Source organism: Balaenoptera musculus, chromosome 19 (genome assembly GCF_009873245.2).
Source record: "Balaenoptera musculus isolate JJ_BM4_2016_0621 chromosome 19, mBalMus1.pri.v3, whole genome shotgun sequence".
NCBI classification, from domain to species: Eukaryota; Metazoa; Chordata; class Mammalia; order Artiodactyla; family Balaenopteridae; genus Balaenoptera; species Balaenoptera musculus.
In genome coordinates, this window is record NC_045803.1 from 12,018,481 (window position 1) to 12,041,466 (window position 22,986).

General features: G+C 48.5%; 1 protein-coding gene across 2 annotated transcripts; it reads right to left on the reverse strand.

Annotated features, from left to right (window-relative positions):
- Window positions 1-16,396: 16,396 nt before the first annotated feature.
- On the reverse strand, window positions 16,397-20,746 carry LYPD4 (LY6/PLAUR domain containing 4). Of its 2 annotated transcripts, XM_036834667.1 has the most exons (5): window positions 20,630-20,746; window positions 18,052-18,215; window positions 17,709-17,852; window positions 16,918-17,244; window positions 16,397-16,660 (listed from the first exon to the last, which is right to left on the reverse strand). In XM_036834667.1, the coding sequence occupies exons 2-5, from the start codon at window positions 18,116-18,118 to the stop codon at window positions 16,458-16,460; spliced, it is 741 nt and encodes a 246-aa protein (XP_036690562.1). In that variant the 5' UTR covers window positions 18,119-18,215; window positions 20,630-20,746; the 3' UTR covers window positions 16,397-16,457. The 2 variants fall into 2 exon arrangements, with proteins under 2 accessions (XP_036690562.1, XP_036690563.1); XM_036834668.1 differs by lacking the exons at window positions 17,709-17,852; window positions 20,630-20,746 and having other exon boundaries at window positions 16,458-16,660; window positions 16,918-17,252; window positions 18,021-18,118.
- Between the last annotated feature and the right edge of the window lie 2,240 nt (window positions 20,747-22,986).

Here is a 22,986-nt window from a genome sequence, read left to right on the forward strand (position 1 = left end):
CATCTGCCAAACTGTGATGAATACAAGAGGGAAAATCCTGAGAGACATAAGAGGGAGGCTTCCCAAGCAGGTGACGTTGGACTCAAAGATGAGCAAGTGTTGACTGCTGGGCAAGAGGGGCACAGAGGGTGGAAAGGACAGCACGGGCAGAACCTCGAGGCCCAAAGAAGTGACAATTCACAGTGCGGAAGGAGCTCAGCAAGGGAGGGGAGGAGGAGAGGGACTAAGCGCCCAGAAGACCCAGATGGTACGTGGGTTGGGAGGCCGTGCCCAAGATTTGGGGCTTTATCCTGAGAACAAGGGTGGAGGTGTTGAAGGGTTGGGAGTGTGTGACCAGATTTAAGTTTTAGAAAAATCCTCTGGCTGCTATGTGGAAAAGACATGGAGGGGGCAAAAACAGAGACACAGAAAGAGTTGTTACAGTCATCTAGAGAAGGGGGCAGTGGAGGTGGGAGAAGGGCCAGGTTCCAGAGCTTTCTAGGGGAGGATGGAGAACAGGACTTCATGATGGCTTGGATGGGACTGGGAGGTAGCCAGGATGATGCCCTGGGTTCCAGTTGGAGCAAATGGGAAGAGATTGGTACCATACACACACACACACACACACACACACACACACAAGATCTGCATCTTACAAAGACACACAGAGAGAGAAGATATGCACCTACAGCCACCCAATCTCCCAGCACCACCATTCTCTCTTCCCAGGACACACAGAAAACCTTTCCTTTCACACCTGGGAACTGCAGCTCCTTCTGACACCCGGTCCTGGGTCTCTGTCCCTAGAAACAGACATCAGGCTGGTGACACTCATAGGTGGAGGTCAGGTCCCCTCACCAGTCGTCACTCAGCTTACCCCTTTCTCACCTCCAGAGTCATCTGTGACCTTCCTGCTGGGAGTAAATCCACCCTTCCCAGATATTGAGAACACTGGGAAGGCCCAGGGCACCCAGCTGGGTTTCTGTGTCACAGAGTGAAATTATCGCCTGGGTTTAGAGACCCCTGGGTCTCTGTGTGGTGCTGACAGACCCCAGACCAGAACACAGCAGAGGCCAACACTGGGGTGGATGGGGAGCGGCGGCCTCACCGGCTTTGCAGGGTCTCAGCCAGGCTGGGCAAGCATGTGACCTGGGCAGCTGCTGAGGCAGCATTTCTGAGGTGTCACCTGGGCATTCACAGTCTTCATGAAGTTCCACAGGTGATTCCGATGCACAGCGTGGGTGACACCCCTGTGACAAGGGTTCCTGATGCACCCCTCCTCCACCCCAGGCTCCTGCTCTGAAGGAAAAAGCCAGAAGGAGATGAGAGGGCTGGGGGAGGCTGAGTGTGCATCCTGACCCAGAGCAGTGGGGAGCCCCGGACCCAGACACCCCAAGGTTGTGCTTGTCCAAACAAGGGTGTGTGTGTGTGTGTGTGTGTGTGTGTGTGTGTGTGTAAGTGGAGAATCACTGCTAAAGAGGGCAGAGGACTCAGCAGTGTTCAGGGACTAGAAATACAGACAGAAGGGGAAGGGGGAGGAGGGCACTAGGAAGGCAGGAATGAGAGGGGAGGGAGAGGGGGGGTTCTGGGCAGAGACCCCGCCCCCGGCCCATGTGACCCAGCGAAGTGCTCCTGCCCCAGGAGGAGGCCCAGCACAGAGGGAGGAAGGACAGCAGAGCTCACACATCAGACGGCAGTGCTTGTGAGCGGTTCAGGAGCTGAAGCTCTTCTCACAGAGGGAGGGACACAGCAGACAGCAGACACCATGAAGCCCCCCTCAGCCCATGCCCACAGAGGGTGCATCCCCTGGAACGGGCTCCTGCTGGCAGGTGAGAGGGGACAGTTTTCAGGGTGTGGGCAGAGGTGGGAGAACAGAGACTGGCTGAGGTCTCTGGGGGAGACAGGGCTCTGAGAGGGGACAGAGGGCTTCTGTTTGCACCTGAGGGGAGAGGACATGGGAGCAGGGAGGGTGGGGGGAGGGACTGAGCAACAGGAAAATCTCAATGAACTGGAATTGGTGAGGGGCAGGAAAACCTCAACTACTTATGTTTTACAAGTATTCTTCACTGAGCAATAATTGTTGAAAACTGATGGCAATAGTAACAATTTATGTCAGGGTATCACTTCAAAAAAAAAAACGTAACCAGGAAGCTAAACACTGTCCTTACCCACCACCCTTAGAAACTGACAAATAAACACCAGGCGGTGGAGGCCCTGGGAACACTCATTCCTTCCTCACCAGGTATTTGGAGCCTGGTCCAGGCCCTGGGTTACAACCAGGATCAGACAAGTCCCTGCCATCCCAGAGCTCACGCTCTATGGGGAGGAAGACAGACAAGCAAAGAGATCTAGAATGTGCTGTCAGGTGCTGACAAGTGTCATGGAGGAAACGGAGCAGGGAAAGGTCAGAAAGTGAAGACAGAGGGTCTTTGGAGCAGGTGTCAGGGAGGGCAGCTGCCAACAGGCCCCTGAGTGTGAGCAAGCGTGTGAGGGCAGTGAGGGAGTGAGCCAGGCAGACACCTGGAGAAACAGAGGAAATAACAAGCTCAGAGGGGCTGAAGTAATGGGGACCATGCTGCTGACCTTGAACCAGTAGGGCGCGCGCGCGCGCACACACACACACACACACACACACACACACACACACACACACACAACAAAAACATACACCAAGGCTGAGGGATGAAGAGACCTGCTCAGGATCCAGGGCCCCAACACATAGATCCAAATATTGATTTATTTCTCTCTCGTCCCTCCTAGTCTCACTCTTAACTTTCTGGAACCTACCCACCACTGCCCACCTCACTTTTGTTCTTGTTTTTGGTTTTGGTTTTGGTTTTGTTTTTGGCTGCGTTGGGTCTTTGTTGCTGCGCGCGGGCTTTCTCTAGTTGCGGCGAGCGGGGGCTACTCTTTGCTGCGGTGCGCGGGCTTCTCATTGTGGTGCCTTCTCTTGTTGCGGAGCATGGGCTCTAGGTGCGTGGGCTTCAGTAGTTGTGGCTCGCAGGCTCTAGAGCACAGGCTCAGTAGTTGTGGTGCATGGGCTTAGTTGCTCCGCGGCATGTGGGATCTTCCCGGACCAGGTTAAAGACAAGGTTATGAATACAAGAATACAATACAATCTACTTGCCAGGTTCCCTATGATTTAACCTTAAATCATTCATAATTAACTGACCTAAAGCTGGTCATAGAGGAGATGACTAAATAAACTGCATCTACTATTATTTGCATTCAGAGGAGAGGGCTCCTTGGGCTGTGCCCCGGTGGTCAAGGAGCTGCCAGGAGTGTCCTCTCTCCTCTGTTCCTCACGTGGGTACGCTGAGTCCCCCAGGGCAGTTGGCTGATGGCCTGGGGACCCTGTACGTTTGTGTTCTCCATGCTGAGTCTCAGGTGCAGGACCAGGCTCTGCCCCTGCCCAGATGTGACTCTTGGGGCTGAGTGACCAGCTCAGGAGCCTGGAGACCTGGCAAGGCTCCCCAGGGTCACTGGAGGCAGGAGCCCTGGACAGGGTCTGGGCAGGGGCTCGCCGGGGCTGAGCTTCTCAGTGAGGATTCCTGAGGGCACCCAGGCCAGGCTCCTACTGAGTCCTACAGGGTCTTCCTCAGCGTCATGGGCACAGGAGGGGCCCAGGGGGTTGGACTGAGACTGATCTCCCTCTGCTGAGTTACTCCGATCAGACTGGTCCTTCTTTCTGCACAGAATGTCTGCAGCATCCGGATTCTGGGAAAGGAATTCTGATCCTTTAAAATTTATCTCCACTGTGTGTGTGTCCTGCACTAAATGTTCAACCCCCAACCTGGGATGTAATACAGAGGGGGATGGAGACACAGTCCAGGCCTGTCAGTCCTCTGCGTGTGAATAGAATTCACCCCACCCAACACCCAGAGGTCAGAGAGGAATCACTCACGGTATATGCGGAGTTGTCCAGCTAGTCTTTCAGTCTGTAAATCATTCCTTGTGGCCAGCAGGGTGTAGTAGCCTGTGTCGTTCTGGGTGACGTTCTGGATCAGCAAGGATCCATTGGGGTATATTGTCCCTCGACCACTGTGTGCAGGCCCTGGTGTATTTACTTGAGTGTACACTCTACACGATGCAATTAGTTGGTTGTTCTCTACCCTTTCTCCTCTGTACCAGCCATAGCCTAGAAGATCCTCTGTCACATTGTGGACAAGTAAAAGAACATCCGTCCCTTCAGCAGCATTGAAGGGCACCGATTCAAAAAGTGAGGTGGGGACTTCCCTGGTGGCGCAGTGGTTAAGAATCCACCTACCAATGCAGGGGGATGCGGGTTCGATCCCTGGTCCGGGAAGATCCCACATGCCGCGGAGCAACTAAGCCCGTGCACCACCAGTACTGAGTCCACACTCTAGAACCCATGAGCCACAACTACTGAGCCCACGGGCCACAACTACTGAAGCCCGTGCACCTAGAGCCCGTGCTCTGCAACAGGAGAAGCCACCGCAATGAGAAGCCCACGCACCGGAACGAAGAGTAGCCCCCGCTCTCCGCAACTAGAGAAAGCCCGCACGCAGCAACGAAGACCCAACGCAGCCAAATAAATAAATAAATAAAGACTATGACAGTCTCTGGTAAGTGACCCCTGGACCATCAGTACCAAGCTTTGCGGCAGAGCCAGTAGGTTTTCAGAGAAGAGTCTGAAAGAAGTTATTTCCCAACTTCCCAGAAGTTAACAAGCAAATCCCAAATCTGCCCCTGAGCCCTCCCACTACATCTCAGCAGACCTTTCTTCCCCTTGCTGTCTGATTTCTCCTGGCAGATCCGGAATGTTGAGAGGGGGTTCTCTCAGTCCCAGAAAGCCTCATGTATTGTGAGGGACTTTGCAGACAGGAAAGGAAGGAGGGTCCTCAGGGTCACGTTCCTTTTGTTGTTGTTGAATTGAAGAAGTGGATAGTAATCTCTTATCAAATATAATTTACAAATGTTTTCTCCCAATCTGTAGACTGCCATCACTGTCTTGACTGTGTCCTTTGATACACAGAAATTTTCTTTTGATGTAATCCAATTTACCTATTTTTTTTCTTCTGTTGTCTGTGCTTTGGGTATCATATCTTGGAAATCACTGGCAAACCCAATTTCAAGACGTTTTCCTCTATGTTTTCTTCTAAGATTTTATACTTTTGACTCTCACGTCAAAACTAGATTAGATTTTTTAATCTATTTTAATTGGTGCAAGGTAAGGGTCCAACTTCATTTATTTGTTCGTGGACATCCAGTTTTCCCATGACCATTTGTTGAGTAGATTTTTTTCCCCATTGAATGGTCTTGGCATTCTTGGTGAAATCATTTAACCATATATCCCAGGGTTTATTTCTGGGGTTTCTATTCTATTCCATTGGTCTATATGTCTGTCTTTATGCCAGACCCACATATTATTTTGAGTTACTGTAGCTTTGCAGTCACTTTTACTTTTTTTTTTTTTTTGGCCGTGCCGTGTGGTTTGTGGGATCTTATTTCCCTGACCAGGGATCAAACACAGGCCTTTGACAGTGAAAGAGCGGAGTCTTAACCACTGGAACACCAGGGAACTGGTGTCACTTTTAAAATTGGGAAGTATGAGTCCTCCTACTTTGTTCTTTTTAAAGATTATTTTGGCTATTTGGGGTCCCTTGAGATTATATGTGAAATTTTGGAAATTTCGATATCTGCACAATATTTCATTGGGGCTTTGTTAGGGATTGCATTGAAGCTGTGGATCTCTTTCGGTAGTGTTGTCACCTTAGCAATATTATGTCTTCCCATCTATGAACACAGATGTCTTTCCATGTATCTGTGCTTTTTTAATTTCTTTCAGCAACTTTTGTAGATTTCCATAAATTTCTTTTGCCTCATTAGTTAAATTTATTCCTAAGTATTTTATTCTTTTGATGGCATTGTGTATGAAATTGTTTTCTTAATTTTCTTTTCATATAAGGTAAGTGTAGAGAAACAGAACTGATTTTTGTCTGTTGGTTTTGTATCCTGCAACTTTGCTAATTCGTTTATTAGTTCTAAAAGTTTTTTTGTAGAATCTTTAGGGTTTTCTACATATCTGCAAACGGACGTAATTGTACCTCTTTATTTCCAATTTGGATGCACTCTATTTCTTTTTCTTGCCTAATTGTTCTAGCTTGGACTTCTGTACTCAGTTGAATTGGGGTGGTGAAAGTGGCATCCTTTTCTTCCTGATCTTAGAGGAAAAGGTTTCAGTGTTTCACCATTGCCTGTGATGCTAGCTGTGGGCTTTTCATATAATAAGGCCTTTATTTAGTTTCAGGAATTTCCTTCTATTCCTAAGGGTGCCAGTATTTTGTTAAATCAGTAACCCACATCTCTAGAGATTTCCTTCGCCGTGATATTCACTCTACAGTAAAAGTTCTCTTTAGAGTGAGAAATCCTTGAGATTGGAAACTCTTCGATTCCTCAGGTTACAAAGACTGGGCAGGGCCATCCATATTCCCTAATAATTTAACAAAAAGTAAATCCCTTCTCTACTTTATGTAAAACCACCCTTATACCAGAGACGGACAGAGCTGGCAAGCCTGCTTTCCCACACACACCCAGAAGTGTATATGAGGAGTGGGGCCTGACCTTTTAACGTCACAAATGTTCTAGAAAAGAGTCACACAAGAATTTATCGGAAAAATTCCACCTGACAATGAGGTTGCTGGACACGTGGGTTGAGAAGATACTACAGAGATATCTAGGGGACGGGCCAGGGCTCGTCCAGGGATACCTGGGGGTCAGCGAGGAGATGCAGCCCTCTCCTCACAGATCATCAGTGAAGCGAGACCTACGACCTTGATCACAGGGTCAGGGCCATCCTCTGGGTCACCTTTACAGACCTCACTGGGCCCCGGGAGTGGCTGAGATCTCTGAGAAAGGAGCGTGGCCCCAGGCCCCTGACCCCTTCTCAGTCACCTCCTCTGTCTCTCCACAGGCCCAGTGGCACAGCCCTCCATCCGAGCCAGCAACACCACAGTCACAGAACATAAGGACCCTGCCGTCCTGACCTACATCACAAATGACACTGGGATCTCCGTCTCCTGGTTCTTCAGTGACCAGAGTCTACTGCTCACAGAGAAGATGACACTGTCCCCGGACAATAGCACCCTCTCCATAGACCCCGTCAGGAGGGAGGATGCCGGGGATTATTGGTGTGAGGTCTCCAACCCCAGCAGTTCCAGCATAGGTGACCCTGTCACCGTGGTGGTGCTCTGTGAGTGGCCCAACCTCTCCCACTTCCTCCCTTGTATCCTTCACTGGCAGGGGTGAGGGGGTGTGAATTGGACACAAGCCTTGAGGAGGTGGGCACCCCCTTCTAGAGCAACATAGATGAGAACTCTGGAATTAGACTGATATTTTTATGGTTCTGGTTGTGATGTGCACCAGATGTTTGACCTTGAGCAAGACAATCAACCACCTGAGCCTCAGTTTAATCATCTGCAAAACTGGAACAGAACAGCTGGATCTTTGGATGTGAGGATGTTTATTAGGAGATAATGAGATTAAAGCTCTTAGGGTCATAGGCAGAGTCAGGGCTTAATAAATGCTATCAAGTAGCACTACTATTATTATTAACATTGTTGTTATTAGCTGTAAATTCAAGCGGAACTTAGTTACAACGGTATCACTTACCAGTTCCAAGACCTTTGCTGATTTATTTAAGCACTATATGTCTCAGATCTATATATGCAAAAGGGATGATCCCCCTCCCTCATGGGGATGGAAGGATCAGAGCAGATGAATGTAAAGGATTTCCCACTGTGCCAGCCACACAGAAGGATCTGGAAACAATCGGCTAATATTATTATTACTGATCAGCGTTGAGTGGACTGCTAAGGACCTGCCCTCTAAGACCAACAATAGTGATGGAAAGAAGAAACAAAGGGAAGGGACATAATGTGAGAGGAAAAGTGACCTTAAAAGGAAAATGAACAGGACATGGAACTGTCTACAGTGAGAAACATAGAGATAGAGCAAGTCCAAGGTTTCAAATGTGAGAAAGAGAAAAGGATGCAACCACCTGTAGTGGGAGAGTTGGGAGGACATTGTGATGACCAAACACATACACCACACACAGACCTCAGAGCATTTCCTTCCTCCCTAACCAGGCCCTCTCCCTGTAAGGCTTGTCGTGGTTTTCCCTCCAGTGAACTCGGGCCTTCATCTCCCCCTTTCTCCTCTCCTTTCAGGGCGAGAAAACGGCCCAGCCCTCAGTATGGAGGTCCTTACTGTCATCGCGATTGGGGTCCTGGTTAGTGTGGCACTGGTGGCCGCTCTGGGGTTTTTGTTTTCCTCACGAGGTCTAGAAGGTACAGTGGCAATTCCCAGATGCTAATCCCGTCCCCCAGGCTGACCCCAGGCCAGGAGGAAGGACACCCCATCCTCGGATTCCGGCCTGGCTCTCCTCGGCATCCCCGTTTCCCCATGGATATTCCCTCTCATCCTTAAGCTCCTTCCTCGCCGGATGCTGACCTGGGTGTCTTCTCAGCACCTTCCTCATCTGTAAAATAGGCACAGTTAACGCCCCCTCCAGTGTTGGGCTAGTTCCCTGAGCAGACCTGCAGCTGTGCTGGCTCAGTAAGCAGCTTGTCCTGCTGTTTATTTAAATCCAACCACCCTGATGAGGGGGATTCACAGCCTCAGAATCTGAGGGTCATCCTGGCCAAGGAGACTGGAACCACCTGGACAGGCCAGGTAGGGTCAAATTCCCCCACGTGGCAGATGCGTTAACCACGGCCCGTGATGTGTGAGATGGGAGAACGTGGACCTGGCCAGGACAGCAGGTGGTAGGATGACCTTTACGCCTCTTTCCGGGCAGATGGAGATGGAGGTTGAGGCCACTGTCCTATTTCAGCATCTCCCGGCCTGAAGGGTGGGTCTGGCCACAGCAGAGCCACCACAGTCACGAGCTCCCAAGTGCACAGGCTCCCCAGGTGTCCTGAACATGCGCTGGCACTGCTCTCCTCTGAGGAGCTGGCCCTTCCACTCAAAGCCTTTGGTCTGATTCCTTTACTGGGTCCATTGTCCCTTCTCAAGCCACGTTCTCCTGGACTGCCATCGACCTGCAGGTCCTTCCCCTCTGGGCCCAGGACAGATGTGGCTTCTTAAGGACTTTCCTCAGCCCCCCTCTCCCGGGGCCTCCCTTCCTAAACAGCATTGGTGGAGAAAGGAGGTCTCCACTCCCTGCTTGGAAAAAGGGCCCTCCTTGTTCTCTATTTTGACACCAAAGCTGTGACCTCCTCCTCCGGCAACCCTCAAAATAATCCTGACCTTTCTGAGGGCCAGTGGCCAGAATGACCTCAGAGAACACCAGCTCCCAGCAACCACACTGGGTAAGTGTCTGCTCAGCCTAGGAGCAGCTGAGAGATCCTGGTCCTGCCCCCCCAGTGTCTGCTCCTGCCATCCACCCCAAGGGTCTCTGACCCTTTCCCTGGGGCTTCAGCATGAGGATCCCCACTGGCTGGTCTGCCGGATGTATGGGTTCAGAGTCATGGGTCACCCCCTCGCCCTCACTGGACCCTAAAATGCCCAGAGGGTCTCTCTCTGGGTGATACTCTTTAAACCCTGGTTCTCTGGGAGCTGGAGACCCAACCTCTCCCGGCTGGATGGGCCTAAGCTTCCTCACACCCCTGGTGCTAACTCCTGTCTCTGCTCCCAGGACATGGTCCCTCTGGCAGCTGTGTCTCCCCGGTAAGCACGTCCCTTCCCTGTCCCTTCACCCCCGGGGTCCCAGCTGTGCAGACTCAGTGCAGGGGGACTGTCCAACCCTGCAGCACAGCACAGACTTCCCTCCCCCCAGAGTAGCCAGGAAATATGAACCCCACCCTGGCCAGGAGTAGGACCCACTTCAGGGGCAGGACACCCTCACACCCTGTCCTGAGCCTGCCTGGTCCCTTCAGAGAAGAATGCTGGAACCCAGCCAGGAGCAGAGTGGGCACTGGGGGCATCAGGCAGGGGTCCTAGGCTACCAAGGGTGGGGGATGCAGCATGGATGGGGACAGAGGTCGGGGCTTCAGGCTTGGACACAGCTGCTGGGCAGGCAGAGCTGGTCACTCCTGAGGAGAAATAACTCTCCTTCCCTGTCCCCTGACGCCCACTTTCTTCCCTGCCCAGGCCTCCCTACCCAGCCCCAGGCCAGCTGTTCCCATCTATGAGGTGAGTGTTGGGGATGAATGTTCTGATCCCACACTCCTAAGGGTACTTCCTTGGGGTCCAGGAAACAGCAGCGAAAATGGGAAAAGGGATGAAGAGGAGGGATGGGTCTGGAGCCAGAAAACCTGCGGCACAGCCAGGAGCCCCTGTAGAGCAGCCCTGGGAGTCCAGGGCCAGGAAGATCCTGGGACAAGTTCTGAGAAGGTTACAGAGGCTCAAAGGCCTCGTCTCTCTTTTACAGGAATTACTACACCCCGACACAGATATTTACTGCCAGATCAACCACAAAGCAGATGTGGTTTCTTAGTTTCCTCCAGGAACTGCCCCTTAAGGCTGTGGGGAAGAGCCCACCTGAGACCCCAGAGTCTATGTGGGGTCAGGAGCCTGAACCAGAGACACAGCTCTGACCCTTGAATATATTTGGGAACCTGGGCCCAGGATTGGAGTCCCTCCTGGCCTTCTGGAAACCCTGACAGGCTGCTCTGAGCCCTGGATGGATGAGGACAAAGGCTTCCATCCCCCAAGGAACTGAGGGCTTCAAGGAAAGTGACTGTGCCTGTGACCCACCGTGAACCACCTGAAAGGTCTGAATAAAGAGGATTTTCCCCTCGTTTGCTCTTTTTGTGCTCATGGGCTCCTCCCACCTAAAACTCACCCAGGTTCCATGGCAAAGGGCCAAACTGTCTCCACCTAATGTGGCCCATGGACCTCCTCCCACCCGTGCCTCACCTGCAGCCCTCTCCACACACCTGGCCAGCAGCTCTCAGTCCTTCCTTGAAGAACCTTACTGAAAAATATTAAATAAATGGAGAGACGTCATATGTTCATGGATAGAAAGGCTCAACTTCATAAATATATAAACTCTCCCCTAAATCAGCTATTATTCAATGAAATTCCAATCAAAATCCCAACAAGGATCTCTTGGAACTTGACAGGCTGATCCCAAACTTACATGGAAGTGCAAAAGCCCAATAGCCAAGGTTCTCCTGAAGATGAAGAACAAGTGGGGAGGGGGAATGACTTGCCTTATCAGGTATAAAGATTTATTATAAAGCTATAAAAATTAAGACAGTGTACTGTTGGCACACGAGTAGATAAATTGATCAATGGAAAAATAGGGATTTCAGAAACAGACCCACACAAATATGGAACTTTGAAATACAACCAAGATGCCATTGCATATAAATGGGGAAAGAAGGAATTATTCAATAAAGGGGGCTGGACAATTAATTATCTATATGAAAAAATGAAAATAGACTCCTATCTCAGACACACAAAAAATCAATTCTAAATAAATTAAGAACTTAAATGTGAAAAGCCAAACTTACTTTTTTGGAGGAAACAAAAGAGAGCATTTTTTGGATTCTGGGATAGAGAAGGATCTCTCTTTTTTTTTTTAAATAATATTTCATAACAAGATAGCTAGTAAGCCATCAGTGTGTCAAAGGAGTTACTGTGGAAGACTCAGTCTGGAAACATGGGTAGAATCAGACAGTCGAGGACCTTACTGTCATGTTAACGATGCAGCGTGTTTTCTTGTTTTGTTCTGTGGCTGCACTGCACATCTTGCAGGATCTTAGTTCCCTGACCAGGGACTGAACCCAGGCCCCGGCAGTGAAAGCACCAAGTAGTAACCACTGGACTGCTGGGGAATTCCCGAGAAGGATCTCTTAAGCAAAGCACAAGAAGAATCAATCATAAAACTGGAAGATTGATAAGTTCAACACTAAAATCCTGTTCTTCAAAAGAGAACATAAGAAATGAAGACAAATCATCTAACTGACAAAGAATCAGTACATAAGGAAATCCTACATATCAATAAGAAAAAGATAAACAATCCTACAGAAAAAGAAACCAAAAAAATAAAATAAGACAAATAGACATTTTACAAAAGAAGCACAGCCAATACACCTATGGATAGACACTCAACCTACTTAGCAATCAGGGGATACTTACACAGACCACAGTGAGATGCCATTTTACATCCACCAGATAGGCAAAAATTTTTAAGTTTGAAAAATTGGAGGGGGACTTCCCTGGTGGCTCAGTGGTTAAGAATCCGCCTGCCAATGCAGGGGACACGGGTTCAATCCCTGGTCCGGGAAGATCCCACATGCCATGGAGCAACTAAGCCCGTGCACCACAACTACTGAGCCTGCACTCTAGGGCCCACATGTCGCAACTACTCAGTCCGCGTGCTGCAACTACTGAAGCCTGCACGCCTAGAGCTCATGCTCCGCAACAAGAGAAGCCACCATAATGCTAAGCCCAAGCACGGCAATGAAGAGTAGCCCCCGCTCACTGCAACTAGAGAAAGTCAGCACACAGCAACAAAGACCCAACGCAGCCAAAAATAAATAAAATTTAAAAAAAAAAAAGTTGGAGGTCATGTGGATGAACAAGAATTCTTTACTCTCTCACCAGTAATGTATAACTGCTACAACCACTTTGGAAAACAATTTGGCATTATTTCCCAAAGCTGAACAAACCTACAGCCCAGCAATTCCATTCCTGGGTGTATACCCTGGAGAAACTCTTACACTTAAGCACAAGGGGACACGTACAAGAATATTCATAGCAGCAATAAGTGTCCAAAAACTGGGAGGGTGGGGAGACGGGAAATCCAAGCATAACTGACAAGGATTGTATTGTGATACAATAACACAACAGGAGACAATACATCAGTGAAAATGCAAGAACAAAACCACACACTGGAACATGGATGAATATTAGAAATTTGATGATGAGTTTTTAAAAAGCAAGTTCCAGAAAACTACATATATAATAAACCATTTTACAAAAGGAAGCAAATATAAACATTTATTGTTTAAACATATTATGCATATGTGATCGAAGTACATAAAAATCCAAGCTAAGTAAAATGTAGGGTGGTGGTTACTTCATGAAAGGAGGCAAGGAGATGTGATAGGAAGAAACATATAGGTAAGATGCAAGTTTCTCCTGATAGCCTATTTGTTAGGTTGAGTGATATGTTTGTGGGGTTCATTAAATCACACGCCATATCCAATATTTTTGTTACATATAATCTTCTGTACATAGTAAATATGTTCTGTCTCTAGTATCATGATGGAACATCTGGGCCTTCCATCTGGGACACCTTAGGACACCATCCCTTTGACTCTCCAGTTCCCTTTGAAGGTTATTGATGTTCTCGATCCCCTTGGCTAGTGGGATTAAGAGAATCTATGGACATATGCATTGGCCCACCCAGGCCCCGGCTCAGCCCTCTAAAATGATCTACTAGGGACTTCTCTGGTGGTGCAGTGGTTAAGAATCTGCCTGCCAATGCAAGGGACACGGGTTCAAGCCCTGGTCCAGGAAGATCCCACGTGCCACGGAGCAACTAAGCCCGTGCACCACAACTAATGAACCTGTGCTCTAGAGTCTGTGAGCCACAACTACTCAAGCCCACGTGCCTAGAGCCCATGCTCCGCAACAAGAGAAGCCACCGCAGTGAGAAGCCTGCTCGCTGCAACGACGAGTAGCCCCCGCTCGCAACTAGAGAAAGCCCGCGCACAGCAACGAAGACCCAGTGCAGCCATAAATAAATAAATAAATAAATTCATTAAAAATTAAAAATAAAATGATCTACTAGCTCAACTGGTCAGAAGTACAGAGTAGGTGAAACCCAGGGATAAAACTCACCCACAAAACTTTCCTTCTGGGACCTGACAGCCTCTTGCTACAGGCTCTCTGGTCTCCATTGAGACCTAATCCACTTACCATGCCCTCGTTTGGCTTCCCAACCACCCTTCCAAAACCTGTCCATAGTCATTGAGGTCTTCATGCCGGTTCCACTTCCGAGGACAACTGCAGGCATTTCAGATCCCACTTGTCCAAGCCATTAACAAAGGTGGGCTCTGGGGCCTCAGGTAGTTAAACATGTTTCTTCACCTGTAAAATGGAAATACAGAAGTGACAATATCTATTTCATAAGGTTGTACTAAGAATGAATGAGGTAATGCACAGAAAATGCTTAACCAACAGTAAAAGTTCCCTAGGTGTCTGCCTGCCCACCTCATAACACAGTGGAGAGAGTTAAATTGAGATCACACAGGTAAATAGCCTAGCGCAAGAGTCTCTCCCTTCACTCTTCCCCACCTACACAACCCTAACTTGAAGGCCTGAAGTTGCAGGGTAGGGTGTATCTGACTCCTCCTTATGGCCAGGAAGGGGAATTACACTCTCCTCTCCTAGGAGCCTGCAACCTGAACCTTCCGTGAAAACTAACCACCCCCAGCGTTGCACCTTCCTCTTTCCTCCTATTTGCCAACTTGCACAAAGAAACAACTAGTTGGCAGAGGAAATCATCTCAGGTCTCCAAATGTCTCAATAAAATTCCCACAGTAGAGACAGAGATCTGCACAAGAGGCAAGAGGGAATCTACTGGGGGCAGGTCATTTAACCTTCTAGAGCCAGTTTCTTCTTTGCAAAATAGGGATAAAACCTATCTCACTGGGATCTTGTGAGGGTTGAATGAGATCCTGTACTTAAAACCCTAGCCTCAGACAAAACTATAATTCAAAAAGATACATGCACCCCTGTGTTTATAGCAGCACTATTCACGATAGCCAAGACATGGAAACAACCTAAATGTCCATCAACAGACAAATGGATAAAGAAGATGTAGTACATATATATAATAGAATACTACTCAGCCATAAAAAAAGAATGAAATAATGCCATTTGCAGTGGATGCAACTAGAGATTAGCATACTAAACGAAGTAAGTCAGAAAGAGAAACACAAATACCATATGATATCACTTATATGTGGAATCTAAAATATGACACAAATGAACCTATCTATGAAACAGAAACAGAATCACAGACATAGAGAACAGACTGGTGGTTGCCAAGGGGGAGGGGCTTGGGGGAGCCACGGAGTGGGAGGGTGGGGTTAGCAGATGTAAGCTTTTATATATAGAATGGATAAACAACAAGATCCTACTGTATAGAATAGAGAACTATGTTCAATATCCTATGATACGCCATAATGGAAAAGAATATTTTAAAAAAGAATGTATATAAAATGGAATCACTTTGCTGTACAGCAGTAATTAACACAACATTGTAAATCAACTACACTTCAGTAAAAATAAGGGGAAAAAAGGCAAAAAAATACTGCATGATATCACTTGTGAAATCCTAAAAAAAAAAAAATTGAACTCATAGAAACAGATTCAAAAAATGGTTGCCAGGGGCTAGGGTTGGGGAAAATAGGGAAAAGTTGGTAAAAGAGTACAAACTTTCAGTTATAAGATGAATAGGGTCTGAGGATCTAATGTATAACATGTTGACTATAGTTGATAATACTGTATTGTATAACTGCAATTTGCTAAGAGACTAGAACTTGTGTTCTCACCAGAAGAAAGAAAAGGGTACATATGTGAGGTGATTAACGTGTTAGTTAACTCAGTGGTAGGAATCCTTTTACGATGTATACATATAGCAAATCATCATGTTGTACACTTTAACTATACTGCAATTTTGTCAATTATACCTCAGTAAAGCTGGAAAAAAAGTGACCTTCCAACCTTGAGTCTGGCTGGCTCAAAACACGTCTCACTCACGTACCACACGCCCTTTGTATCCACGTCCATTTTCATTTAATAAATTTTTTGCACCAAAAACAAAACACAACAAAACAAACAAAAAAACCCTAGCCAGATACTACCACAGTATCTGACACATACCAATGAGCCACACTTCTAATTCATAAGGCCTTCATTTTATTTTTTTAATGGAAAAAAGTCTTCATTAAGTAACTTTTAATATCAGAAAAATAAAACTCTTATAATTCTCTTAACAGCAAATATATCAGTGTCAGTGCTTTGGCCATCTTAAGTTAAAGGCGCTTTATCATAAAATATATGGTTTTAAACTTTACTCAAATTGAATTTATAATCCCTATGACTTCCCTACAAGGCCTTCATTTTAAAGGGGAGGAAATGGAAGCCCAAAAAAGGGAGAAGATTTGGCCAGGATCTCCAAGTCAATGGCTGAACCCAGGCTAGAACTCAGGTCCCCAGGAGGAGGAGGAGAAGGGGAGTGTTTAGGTTTCTCCTGCTTGCTGGGCATGATTCTGTCACTTTGCCAATGATCTCCTCCCCAAGCCCCCTGCTCACTTCACAGCAAGCACTGCCCATTACCTGCCCCTCCCCTCCGCCTCCCTGGACACGTCTGGCCCTCCTCAGACCTTTCATGCCTCCACAACCCTCATGGACCACAGGACAAAGCAGAAAGGCAACTCTGTAACTTTATTTCGCTATGTGAAGGGATAGGGGTGTTTGGTCCAGCTAGATCGTCAGTCCCTGAAGGCAAACAGGAGGCCTAAGAGGATGCCCCGAGCAGGTCTCCCACTAGAGGGCTCTGCACCAGCAAACTGGGCCTTCTCTAAGATGTTGATGACCTCAGTCACTCTGATGCTGCCAATATGGTGAAAGTGGGCTAAAATATCGGTGTATTCACGAGCACAGCCCATGAGGAGGAAGGTGGTATTGAGAGCCCCTGTAAGGAAGAGAGCAAGGGGAGTCAGAGACACTTTCAAGACTCAAACATCCTACCCCTCCTTCCAGACACCCCTCACAAACCAGGACACCTGCTCTCCCACCAAACACTCAGGTACCAGGCACCTTCTCCCCTCCTCCTTGGAATTATGTGCCACAACCCCCATCCCCTCTCCGAGTCCCACCCACCTCCCTCAGAGATGGGAAGGCAGCAGGCCTAGAGCAGGCATCTGAGAAAGAAAGTTTCTCTTCTCTCACCTGCCTGAAATTTTAAGGTGGAACTGTAACACTCAGTGGCATTGTCGGGGCAAGCCTCGGTGGTGACAAAACTTGGGAGGCAGTCCTTAGAGTGCTCGCCCACACAGGTTGGGCAACTATGGGAAGAAGATGCTACAGTCTTAGGAGCCTTGGCCTTGAGTTTCACAAAATGATCCATGTTGGTGAGGTTATTGCAGAGGTATGTCCGGCAGACGCGGCTATAGGAGGCAATGGACAATCCGGGCGGTGAAACGAGGTAGGAGACTTGCGGGGGGTAAGATGAAGCTGGGCTGCAGCCTTTAAAACCCACAATTCCCCTTTTGGTCCCTGCGGAGCAGAAGATTGGAGAGCGCTGATCAGTGTCGTTGGCCACGCCCAGTTCCACCTCCCACCCCACCCCCTGCTCTTCCTGCTCACTCCTCCCCATCACCAACTTTGCCCCTCCCCCACTGTCCACTCGCTGCTCAGATTTCCCAGGTCTCATCTGCCTCTCCTCACTCCTCTCCCCACAGGAGCCCGTCTGCGCCTCTCTCCCTTGTATCCCAAACTCGTCTTCTCTCCCAGAGTTCCCCTCCCCTCCTGGGATCTGTCCACCTCCATTCTGCCCTCTTATCCAGCCCACACCACAACCAGCTGGGTCCTGCCCCTCTCCTGCCGATGTCTTGATGCTGTTCCCAAACATATAATGGGGTAAATATCTGGAACTCCAGTCCAGAGTCCCTGGGTGCTAGGAATGGAGGTGGGGTCAGAAGAGCAAGCAAAAGAAATGTAGCAAAGTCACCCCCGTTCACCTGTCTCGATGAACACCAGCGTCTCCTCACAGCCCTCATTCAGTTTACACACCATGCTCCTCATCAGAAGCCATTGCCAGTTATGGAGACCAACAGCTCTGAAGAGTGAAGATGTTGCTTCATAACACAAAAGAGCTCCAGCCCCTAAAGAGAGAATGTTCTTCCAGTCATCTGCCCCTCACACTGCCTTCTCAGCCCCGAGCCGCCAATCAAGAGCTCAGCCTCCACAGACCCTGTCTCCCGAGGGACCCAGATACGCAGCTTTCTTTCCCCCAGTGACATGAAGCCAGCCCTCCCATCCCAGCCAAGAGGGTCCCTAAGCGTCCAGCCCCACAGGACATACGAGGCAGAGTAGAAATGGCCCCTAGGAGACAGAGCAGCTGCACAGGGCTCAAATGCTGAGGTCCCATGGTCCTGTGTCTGGGTCCTGGATGCTGGACCTCAGTCTGGAACCAATTTCAATCTAGGTCTCAAGCTCAGTTCTTGTCAGCCTCTGGGTCACTGTTTCTGGAGCAGAAAGTTGATTATCATTTTCATTGACATAGGCTCCCTGAGACCTTCAGGGACACAGGTCTTCCCATCTCCATAGTCTCTCTTCCAACCTAACCCAAACACACATTAACTTCTCAAATCCTGACTCTTCACTCTACTGCTTAGGTTCTGCCGTTGGACGTGGTGCTGAGCAGAGGATGCTGGCTTATTCAAAGGATCACTATTATACAGGCTACTCTCCATCCGGAGACAATGAGATCAGAACAACAAATGTGTGTGTAGAAGTTAACCAACATATTACTAAATAACCCTTGACTCGAAAAAGAAATTAAAAAGTATTTAGAACTGAATAATAGCAAACATACTACATGTCACACACACACACACACACACACACACACACACGTGCATGTAAAATCTGGTGAAAACTGAATAAGGCCTGTTAGTTAAGAGTAATGTACCAATGTCAATTTCCTGCTCGTATACTACAGTTATACAGAATGTCCCTATGGGGAACCGGAGGAAGGGTTTAAGGGACTCTATATAAAATTTTTGCAACTTCTTGTAAGCCAATAATCATTTCAACATCAAAAGTTTTTTTAAATACACATCAAAATTTGGGACTCTGATTTCTAAATCAATATTTAGAAGTAAATTTATAATTTAAATACATTTATCAGGAAACAAGAAGAATTACAAAATGTTTATGAATTAACTCAAGAAGTTATATAAGGGGCAACAAGGCATCCCCCAAAAAGGGATAGAAATAAAGATGATGACAGAAATCAATGAAATAGAAAACAACAAAAAAGTATTACAAAAGACTAATATTCATTCTTTGACAATATTACTAAGATAATTCTCCAGCAACTCTAATCAAGAAAAAAAGATGCAAATAAAATACAGAATGAAAAATAAAAATTAACAGACATCACATGTTCTAAGAATAATAAAATTGTCCTTAACAACTCTACATTTATAAATTTGAAAACCCAGATGAAGTGGATAAGTTTCTAAAATAATACGAAGTGCCAAAATTGGCATAAGAAGAGCGTATGCCAAGTCCTAAACCGATGAGAATGGTCAAGGATCTCAGGCAAATTGACAAGAAAAAGAGAGCAACCCCAGTAGGGGAATGGACCAAGCATATGAAGAAGCAATCTCAAAAAAAAAACAAACCAGAAAGGCTAACAAGCATATGAAGAAACACCCCAGCTCAACAATAATCAGAGAAATACAATGTATCCAAATGTGCATCTATCAGACTGGCGAGGGATCAGAAAGCTGGAAAAATATGAGCATTGGTAGGACTGTGGGGCTACAGAGACCCTTGTGCACTGCTGCTCATGGGGTAGTTGGGGGGTAGATAGGGTCCTCTTCTGCACCCTGAGGAAGGGAGGAGTTCTGATCAGTGTCTCAGACCCAAAGTATCATTCATTGTAGGGAGGAGTCTGGCAATACTTAGTCAAATTAGGTTTACAAAGAGCCATCTCTGGTATATCCTAGGTACACATAACAGAGATTTCCACCTTCAACTACAAAGGAACACATATGAGGATGTAGCATTATTGTGGTGACAGGGAGCTGAAGGCGACACGCAGGGGATGCACACCATGGAATATCGTGCAGCAGTTAGAAGCAACTGGTTAGATGTATGCATCACATGCACATGGATGGATCATAAAAACAGTGCTGATTATTTTAAATAGTAAATAATGTCATTTGCATAAATTAAAGCATCATGCACATAAAACACTGCACATCTTGCAAGAACACACACAAACTAAAAGATATGCATTAGCCACCTGAAATGAGTGCCTATGCAACAGTTAGAGAATAAAAGTGGGGAACTGGGGATTACTGGAAATAACTAAAACACTGTAGGTTGTACAAAGTTGATAGACTTTGGACTCAAAGACAGACCAACGTTGGAATCTTTACCTCTCCACTGTCTAGCTGTGTGATCTTGTGCATCTTATTGAACTCATATATAAAATATATTAGTAATATATCTCATAGAGTCATTGTTGAAAATTAATAAGATTATTAGTATAAAGTGCCAGGCAAGAGCTAAGCTCTCCAAAAATGTTGGTCCCCCTATCTCTCTCTCCACTACCTAAAGGTTCAATGTCAATTGCTTTAGCTGGCATTAAAGCATCCCACACACCCTCACCCTTCCTCCCCCAGACTGGCCCCAAACAACCTTTCCAACTTTGTCTAGTACTGCCCCCCTGCACAGCAGTCCAGCTAGACGTCACTTCTGCCACACTTTTCTGTCCAGAATACCTGACACAGGATCCGTAACCCAGAAATCTGCGGCAAACTGAGAGGCCAAGACCAGCAGAAAAGATGGGACAAAGGAAGGGGAAATGAAGGCTGACAAAGGATCAAACAAAGGAGTTGGACCAAGCAGAGAAGATGGCACACACCTGCCTGGGAACGCAAAACAACGGGACCCAGCAATCTGAGAACAAGCACGGACACAACCAGAAAAGAGTGGAATGAAACCCTCAAGGAAAAAGGGATGGAGTAGTGGTCAGAGGCGATGCTATCCCTACAAAAGAGAAACCACACAGAGAAGGAGGAGCAAACTGTTGGAATGGAACTTTGCAGGGAGCAGAGAGAGCACGATCCGGAACGGCAGAAAAATGAGGAGTGGGGCACAAGGACCGGGTTCTCAGGGGAGAGAGGAGACAATCTCACAGGCTCAAAGACAGAAAAGGAGACAGGGCGGAATGCATAGAGAAAAGGAGACACCACAGAGAATGGGGAGGGAAACCGTGAGATGGGTCTAGTAGAGATGCACAGAGAAGGCTACAATTAGAGAGTGGAGCCCCGAGAATGGGGTGAAATCCGGGAGGAAGATGAACACAGAGGGTGGAAAGGGCTAAAAAGACAGAAAAACCACAGAAGCGTCTCGGGAATCGAAGAGGGGGATGGGAGGGGCAGGGGTCCAGGCTATGAGGGAATGAGGCACGTGAAGAAAGGGGTTCTGAAAATCAGCAGGATGAACAGGCAGAGAGAGAGGCTCTCAGAGACGGAAAAAGTCAGAATTAGGAAAATCAGCACCAGCACGGACGATTAGAGACACAAGGAATGGGGCTCAGCGTGAGAAGGTGGGGCTCAGCGTGAGAAGTTGGGACCCAGGAAGGAAACAGGGATATCGCAGCGTGGGGAACATAAAAGGAGAAAGGTAGATCGGGAGTTGGGGCAGCGGGAGAGAAGTGAGAAAACACGGGCGTCCACACAGCAAAGAGTAGCCGCCCGCGCAGAGTCGAGGACAAACGCTCAAGAGGCGCCGACGGGGGAGGGTAGGCCGGAGGGCGAGACTGTGCGTGCGCGGGAGGGCGGGCCGGGCAGCCGTTCCTGGGGGGCAGGGCCAGCCTAGTCCTGGAATCGGTACTCGACGCCCCATTGGCCACCTCCCCAAAAAGGGAAAGAACTGTCTGGGAAGGCAAATCACACGAGGAGAGAGAAGTGTCACGAGACTCAACTCGACGCGCTATTGGCTGGCCTGATAGTCTGGCGCGAGGAGAAGCGGGCCGGAGGTAAAGGGGCGGGCTGTCAGTGAAGGATCTTGAAACGCACTGGTCGCTCGCCTCGGCGGCAGAAGGCGCCGCTTGAAGCTCATTGGCCCTTGTAAGAAGGGGCGGGAAAAGTGGCGCGAGCGAGGCTATTACTCAGGCCACTGCGTCACCACCTCCTTTCGCCTCATCCTGAGTCTGACAACGCTCGAGGCTGTGGTAACCGCGGGCTGACGAAGCGAACGCGACCCCGCCCCTCCCGTCTCTTCCCCTCCCTGTCTTGCGCTGGACTCACCGCCCCAGGCATCCCCTGGCCTCCCCTCTAGCGCTCCTCGCGACCCCTTCGCCCTTCCCCCACCGCGGCCCTTGGGCGCGCTCCCCGAGCCCCGGCCCCTCCCTGGGACCCTGGAGCGGGGCGAGGCCGCGGGCCCAGCATTTGGGGGGACAGCGGCAGAAGGGGGTGCACGCGAGGAACAGATGCACGGGGAGGTGTGGCGGGCGCGGCTCGAGGCTGCTTGTTGGGAATGGGCGAAGGCGCGTAAAGGCCGGGCGGGGCGCAGCGACGGCGCGGGTTTGCCTTAGTTTGGAAGGCGTGTGGGTGCAAGAGAGGAATTTGGGCCGTGGGGAGGGGGCTTTGGGCCTAGATCAGGGCCTGGCACATGGAAGGGGCTCAGTAAACCTTTGCTGAAGGAATGAAAATAATTCTTGAAAGTGAGGCAAGGGATCCATGAGAATGATGTAGTTACTGAGGTGCAAGGGAGTGGTCTGATTAAAAGGGCTGCGGGGGGGAAATTGAATTGCAGGGCATACGTGAGGCTAAGAATGGAAAGGGGAGCATAAACGTTATGTGTGGGAATTGGATACGTGCAGGAGGGAAGGATGATAATTGTTGAAGAGGCTGCCAGGGAAACTGTGGGAATGGGCTGTTGGTGGAAGGCGGGTGTAAGAACTGCTGCAGGGGGCGTGAGAGTGCGCGAGTATGCCCAAAACTGGGATTTCTGCCTGGAAGGGAACAGGTGAGCGGAGAATAATGTTTGGATGGAAAGATACGTAAGAAAGGAAAGAGGAGAGAGGTTCTTGGGAAGGACGATGCCTGAGGAAAGTGAAGAAGGAGAAAGCCAGGGGAGACTCAAGGGTGACAGCTGAGTCCAGGAGTGGGCGAAATGGAAAGATCCTTCAGGCGTGGCCTCCCAGAGGCGAGAGGGCTGGTCGGGAGAGGGCCCACGTGGCCACCCTGACCCCCCACTTCTGCCCCTAGATAC

Coding starts and splice junctions, on each gene's coding strand:
- LYPD4 (XM_036834667.1), bottom strand. CDS start 18,118: ATGGGACCTCAGCATTTGAGCCCTGTGCAGCTGCTCTGTCTCCTAGGG. Junction 17,245..17,708: donor GCTGGTGTTCATCGAGACAG/GTGAACGGGGGT, acceptor TCTGCTCCGCAG/GGACCAAAAGGGGAATTGTG. Junction 16,661..16,917: donor CACCTTAAAATTTCAGGCAG/GTGAGAGAAGAG, acceptor TCTTCCTTACAG/GGGCTCTCAATACCACCTTC.